This window comes from Gavialis gangeticus, unplaced genomic scaffold (genome assembly GCF_001723915.1).
Source record: "Gavialis gangeticus isolate Ggan-Ray unplaced genomic scaffold, GavGan_comp1, whole genome shotgun sequence".
Lineage (NCBI taxonomy): Eukaryota > Metazoa > Chordata > Crocodylia > Gavialidae > Gavialis > Gavialis gangeticus.
In genome coordinates, this window is record NW_017729027.1 from 11,017,566 (window position 1) to 11,025,028 (window position 7,463).

General features: G+C 40.5%; 1 protein-coding gene across 3 annotated transcripts in view; it reads right to left on the bottom strand.

Annotated features, from left to right (window-relative positions):
- Positions 1–398: 398 nt before the first annotated feature.
- The window catches only part of SH3BGRL2 (SH3 domain binding glutamate rich protein like 2), an 83,011-nt gene continuing 75,946 nt past the window's right edge, over positions 399–7,463 (bottom strand). For all 3 annotated transcript variants that reach the window (XM_019520442.1, XM_019520444.1, XM_019520443.1), the window contains exons 3-4: positions 4,399–4,479; positions 399–2,655 (exon numbers count right to left, since the gene is read on the bottom strand). In XM_019520442.1, the coding sequence (XP_019375987.1) occupies positions 2,641–2,655; positions 4,399–4,479 (96 nt within the window). In that variant the 3' untranslated portion in view covers positions 399–2,640. The remainder of the gene's footprint in view (positions 2,656–4,398; positions 4,480–7,463) is intronic.

A 7,463-nucleotide genomic window follows, 5' to 3' on the forward strand; every position in this document is an offset into this window, starting at 1 on the left:
TTATGGTTTAATCAGGTCAACTAGGCTAATATTCAAAAACAGGATTTTTATTGCATTTATAATGCTACTCCATGCCAGTGAGGAGAACAGCTTTGCAGCTAAACTTGTCTTCTAGATCAGAGGTCAGCAAAAGTTGTGTCTAGGCACATGTACTGGTAAAAGAAGTCTTTTTTTGAGTAACAATGTTAATGCAACTGAATTTCAATTAGAATTTAGATCTCAAGCTTGTACGTATTTAAATGCATGAGTAATTGGTTAACTCATTCTGGTCGCACAGAAATCAATAGGAGTTTTTCTATTAACATTAACAGAGTTGGAACCTCACCAATAGGACTACTCATGCATATACTTACCCATGTGTAAGTGTTTTCAGAAGTTGGACTTTTGGGAGTTCTAGATGTACAACATATCAAGTATGTGATAAATCCAGGATGGCTGCTCTGTAATTTTTTCTGTAATTATGTACATTAGATTTACTTGACTAAATTTTCTTGCATTCATAAGGGGTATACAGCGCCTGTTCCCTTTAACGAAAGGGAACAACCAATGCTCACATAATTTGCTGAATTTCAGTGTTTTACATGGAGGCTAAAACTGAATAAAACACAGGACTTTTGTCATGTTGACACAGTCTTTATGATAGGCCATTATATTTTACAACTGTTAACTCCTGCTTTGGATTCCTGTTCTGGAGGTGCCAAAGGCAAGGTTTTCAGTAAGAAATAGGTATAACCACAGGACCAAATTCTGCATGATCTTCCTCTGTAGCTCCTTTATTTTAACGGGAGCTGCTTGAGAGGAATTGTTCTCCATAGCTTTTAGCTTTTTATGGAGTAAAGGGAAACACAGCACAGCACAGCAGTGACTGGACAGGGGACAAGTTGAAACAAGGCCAGTTAAAAGAAGGGAAAACATACTCTTTGCAAAGCAGCAACAGTTGGCAGCTGTGGATGTTAGTCATGTAGTATTATCAGTATGCCTTGTTAATCACTCGTGCTCCTGTCTTCTAGCATCATAGGGTACTGTACTTGTTATAGCAGCATATGGAAATCATTAGAGTGGGTTGCTTCCTGATTGCTTGTTTGCTTACAAGAAAGATGATCTTCTGGCACATGGGCATTTCACAGGAGTGCTGACCTTCAATAAACTGCATAGTCCTGTGACTGCACCTCAGCAGCCATGTGCTATTTAGTCATTTATTGCAATAACAGGGTCAAATCCTTACATGATAGCTGTGAAGTAAAGCTGCCATGCTTGAGCAGAAGCTACTTAACAAAGTTCAATAGCTGTTGTTTTACTGGAGGGAAGAGATTCAAGATGTCTAATACAATTAGACTTGATTATAGACAAGTCTTGGCTAAACTGTCTACTTTCAGTTTTTCTTTTCTTTTGTTTTTAATAGTCACTGTTTAGCCACAGGGCCAATGTCTACTCCCTTTACCCTTATCTTTTATCCTGACTACCATGGCCCATTCCAGCAAAGCACTTCAGCAGAGGCTTAACATTAACATGTGAATAATCCCAGTGCCTTTGGGGATCCTACTCCAAGTCATTAGGCCTTCTGCTCTCTGTCAGCTAAATTCTTGCTTACATGCTTGGCTGCCAGTATGCTCAGCACCCTACAGTACTGAGTCCTACCAATTCCAGTACCACCACCAATGTCAAATGGGGCTAACTGTGGAGTAAAGCGCTTTTCAAAGCAATGATGGGAAGAAGAATCTGTCCCAGTTTTGGCAAGCTGATTTCAAGGCCCCATCAAGAGTTGTACAATCTGAGGTGGGAAATCAGATCTAAATGAAACATTCTATTATGTGATTGTTTGGGATAATGCCTTGTCAACTTACGCACACACGATTTTGACAACCTCACATTTTAAAGTGCACTTGCCAACAAACCAGTTGTTTTCAGGCATATCACTAGAACAACTTACTTGCATTTGGAAAAAAAGAAATATGATGTCAAAACACTGTCAGTTTAGCTTCTCTCCATTACTAATTGATTTTAAGCTCCCATTTGCAATGCAAATCATCATATGAGTCATGTAGGGTGTTTGTTTTCATGAAAGAAGCTAGTATTTCATGTCTATTACAATAAATGTGTTCTAGCATAAACAGCACTGAATACACTGAGGGCAGAAATATTGCAATCTTGGTTTTACATGTCTGAAGATTTCAGTCTATTTTCACCTGCTATATCATGACTAGCAATGCTTCCAAATAACTATCAAAGCTGTAACTGCTGCAACAAATTTATGTCATGACTAATTTCAAACTATAGGAAGGAGATATGGCAAATGTGTGAATCCATGACAATACAGATGTCGTATTTCCATTCCTCATTACCCACCTATATCTTCAGCATTAACTAGAATACCAGTGCCAGTTAGAATGCAATCTGGAAACAAGAGAAAAAACAGTGGGTATTTCCAAAAAGGAGAAAGAATATCCTGCCCTTTATCCCATTTTGTATACACTCCTCATTAACTCCACTTCCTTGGAAAGCACCTCCTCAATGGCAAGCAAAATAGTGATGATGCGCGTTGGCTTTTATCACAGTGATCCATTAGGGAAGCAGTCATGTGCTGAACAACAAGGTTATTCATCCAGGACATGTGTGTCTTGAAGCTTCCAAAAGATTGTTCTAGGGTTCTGACTTCTGTATAGGAGAAAAAAAATGTTGATTATTCATTCTGTTTAGATGCACCTTATTATTCCTTAGGTACTGGACTTAAGTGTGTATTTGCTCACACAATTAACTGGCATGAACAAATATTATGCCTTCCAAATATAGGTTTAGAGATTGTTTCAAATGAAATAGCAAATGCACATGATGCAGTGACGATGGTATCTCTAAATTCCCAAAGCAACTAAGTACTACTATCAGTGGAAGATCTCACTTCTGTCTTAGATCCTAATGTTGTTACCTATTTTCCAAGTAACACCTGAGATCACAGTATAAACTGCGCATTAGGGAGTGAGAGAAAATTGCGGTGTTCTCTCACTGCAAGATGGTAATACCACCACCACAGTCTTTCTAGTCAGTGCTGAGAGGTACATTACCCTGAATAAGTCTCAATGGGCACATCTACACAAGATGCTTAATGTGCAGTAGACTAATTCTACTGCACATTAGTGTATCATGGCAAAAACCGTGCTAATGCACTAACATGCAGTAGAATTAGTCTACTCATTAAGCGTCACAAAAAGACCGTGCACGTACGCTTTTGGTACTGCACATTAGCACCAGCTACTGTGCATTTATGTGGTACTAAATTTAATGTGTAGTAGCAAAGACACATTAATGCATGTGTAGATGCACCCAATGTGTTGCTGGTGATCAGTAGCATTCCTTAAGACTCTTACTTGCTGCTCTTGTGGAGCACACTCCTCTCCAAGCCAGCTACAGGTTATTTTGTAGTAATACAACAGCAAAGCACCTGCTGTTTCTGACTCCGGAGCCAGGCAGATTTCTCTTTTTCCTCAGACTCTTGCTTGAAGCAAGGAGTAATTCAAGAGCTGGTTGCCAGAAGAAATTTTTTCTGCACTTCTCAACCCTCTGCACAGACCTCAGAAGTAACAAGTAAGTTCCTTTAAAGGGGGAATCCTTATTTATGCAAATATATCCAGGATGCAGCTCCGATACAGCAAGAGGGCAGCTAAATTAAGGAGGCAATGAGAAAAAACACACTCCCCCAGCTATTTGAGCCATTGTACAGATAAATTTGATGCAGAGAAAAAGGACTGTGACAGGGTTCCATCAGGAACTAACATGTCAGAATATATATTGTCTTTACTACCCAGAAGCTAATTGCATCTAGCCTGTCTCTTGCATACTATATACATCCTTCAAGTTTTAACTGCCCCAGAAGGAATTGCTACAATCAAGTGGTTTCACCAGCATCCTAAAGTGATTGTTTTTTTAAATGCCTGCTGACCAAAAATTGACTGATGTTTGGCTGTTTTCCCGGGCCACTGTAATTTCCAAAGGAAGAGAATGATTTCTGTATCATCAGCTTTACATACTCCAAGGATTAAAGACCAAATTCTGCTCGTGGTTACCAGTGTAACTGCATGAATAACTCCAGTGATGTCATTTGCTTTGAATTTATATGGCTGTAACTGAGAACACAATTTGTTCCCCAATTTTTAATGTTAAAGAGGATAAATAATTATAGATTCTAACAGAAGTCAGAAAATAATTTGCAGGTAATAATGCATTAAGTATGATCTAAAAAGCTTTTCTATTCTGATTGCTCCAGTTTTGATTAGCTTGTTAATGCCAGGTTGACAAGAAAAGATACAAAAATAAAGGTCAGCATGAGTGTGCTGAAATTACTACTTTTCTCAAAGCTAAAGATCGCAAGAGGAATTTCATAAAGGTCTGTAATTTAATGGTCACCTTTGATGCTGTGCTAGGTTTCAGCCCAAGAAATGAGAAGACAGTGTTGCTTTCCTTCGATTCAAAAAACCCATCATAATCCTGGAGAGAAAAAAAATATCAATCAACAATTGTAATCCTGTTTTTCAGCTCAGTATTTTAATATCTGAAATTAGTACAGGTCTAGTTGATATGCAGTTACATCAGGGAAAGAGTAATGGGTACCTACTTGTGCTCTTCTATAAAAAACCCAACAATTCTAAATATAATGATAGTTCTCTGTTTTCCATTTTCTTCAGTGATTAAGTAAAAACGTTCAGTGGCTGAACTTATTCTTTTAAAAAAAAATGATTTATTTGCGTAGAAAAAAATTACATAAAGTGTTCTTCAAGTCAAATTGAAAATCCTGCTAGGTGCCTGCATACCTTTAAAATTTGCATCTTCAAACAACTAACTACTACCTTTACACAAGCTAGTGTATTTAAAAATTACTACACTACTCTGCAGTCACTGCTGTGACTACAGTTTAGACAGACCCTTTATCTAATGCCCCATGGAATATCTTGTTGACAGTCTGTAGTTCCACATCCTACAATGACCACAGATGCCAAAGGAGCTACATTTTCCATACAGAAAGTATAGTGATAGAAGTTATTATTTAGACATGATCCCTAACAGGAGGCTGAGGGAGTTGGCTGTTTGGCCCTTTCTGCTTCTCCAGTTTATCAGCTGAAGTCTTTCAATAATCTTTTTGTTACAGATCAGCAGTCTCATTAAAAGTGTACTCTGTCAAATCACCAAGCAGGAACTGGCCAGTTTTGTAGCTGTATATTTAAAAATAAATAAATAGATTACATGCTTTTACACATTGCCAATAAACAAGTTTCTATTATAGAACAGAATACCATGTTTTAGTACTGCTCAGGATCAGGTTCTGAAGCTCAGTTTTAATGGACTTTAAGTATGTACAAGGTTTATATTAAAAAGGAAGCCATTCAAAAGGTTTTTAGGTTAAATTTTTAAAGATCCAAAAAAGGAAGAGAAATTTGAAAAGTAAATAAAGAGTCACTGGACTTAAAGCAGAATGAACAATGATGATGCAAATACAGATGAAAATCAAGTCACGGATATGAGAAGTCAATATACAAGGTTTTGACTGACCAGGGGTAAGATCCAATTCCAGCTATTAGATACCCAAACTGGTACTTAAGCAATAATACAAAAGGTGGGTGGGTCACCCTCTTTACTGTTTTTTTTAAGATTCAGATGATGTGTGGACATATCAATGCTTTTTTCAGGGAGTCAAATAGGATGGAGTAGGATTGCACTTAGGTCTAGATCCTATTCAACCTAAGGTATCTAACTCTTTAAACCTACTTTATGCTATCAAAAGCCCAGCAATTCTCCAGTTCCCAGTAAATGTATAGTTTTCTTCTCTCTCCCTTTCCCTTTCATACATGGATTAAAGCCCATAGTTAAACTAGTTAGTTCCTTCTATGGTAAGCAGAACAGTAGCTAAGGTGTCTTGCTGTGACTCCAGAACCCTATTCTAGACTCATGCAAAAGACTGCCCCACAGCTGACCCAGGCTGGGGAGTCAGAGGCCAAATATGCCACTAGTTACATCTTTCCATTATTAGTGTCTTCTGTCATTTAGACAGAAGAATATTATTTGTGAATTTTCCAATCTCTCCCTTCTCCCAAAGAGAACAAAAACAGAATAGTTCTAGAAAGGCCAAGAAAATAAAGTTGGACATCTAGGAGATGCTCACCCTGATCCAACAAGGCATTTAATCATATACTTATCTCTAAGCACTGGGGAAGCAAGCAGACAAAACAGATGTCTAGAACGAAGCATATTATTGAGCACTTGGTTCGACTGCAGCCATCATGCCCAGAAGCACGTTTGACATATCTTCAAAAGTGAACTTAATGTCAATTTTCCAAATGCTGCTTCTTTCAAACTCAGTCTCTGAAGCAAAAATTCCTGGAGGCACTATTGCTGCATGCAAAATATAAGATCTGGTTCTTTTGAAAGAGCATAGGGATGTTAAGCTATATACCTAACAAAACTAGATTCCTTCTGCATGACCTGCTTATGTTTGCTTTTCTACTACATCAATGTGTGGGGATGTGACAGTTGTGCCTCTTCGGGGCCATCTATTAGTGGTCCCGCAACACTGATCAAAGGCCAACTGCCCGCCTTCTCGCCTGCCACACCTTGTTGTTCTATGTTTGATTGGAAGATCTTAATCAAACGGGAGGCTGCCTATTCTCTGTCTCGGTGCCTGAGGCACTATCTGTGGCTCCTTTCCTCCCCTTACACTGCAGCCCAAGCCTCGCAGATGTATCTGGTGTTGTTCAGGTCTGTCCTACTCTCTGTGCCGTGCAGACGCTCCTGGGCTTGTCCCTCAGCCTGCACCCTCACCGGCGCCCTCTAGCTTGTCTCACAGTGCCTATCCCGGGGCTTCTTGACAGCGTCAGCTCCGGGGCTCCTCGCTGCCCCACTTCCATCAGGGCTCCTTGCTGCCCCCTAACTCCAGGGCTTCACACTGCCCCCTAACTCTGGGGCTGAGGCCAACGTACCCCAAACAATGCTGCACCTTCTCCGGTGCCAGGGACCCCCCACGATACTGTGGAGTCCCTATGAGGCCTCCTCCAACCCCTAATAGCCTCACCTGGTCCTCCGGTGAAACAGTAAACACAAAAACACAAAGCCCCGGGCCATAACATAAAAAGCTAGACCTTCCAGCCAAAAATCCAAGAATCCATCCCTACCAGAGACAGTGAGCACACCAAAACCCCAGCTGGAATCAGGGGATGTTCCCACCATCAGAGCTCTCCCCTTGTGCTGGCCGAGTTCCTCCTGCCTCGGCTGCTGGAGGGAAGCCGCCCTCCTGGCCTCCTGCCTGGGCTTAAGAAGGGCTAAGCTCCGCCCCTTCCTGTCTCTAAGTTTCCCTGGTTGCCCTAGCAACCAGCACCTGCGCAGCTCCAGCTGAGCTTCCCCCTTCCCGCCAGTAGGGGTCTCTCCCGAGCCATTTCTGCTCTCAGTCACAGGGCACCTGAGAGCTCTGCGACAAGCTCCCT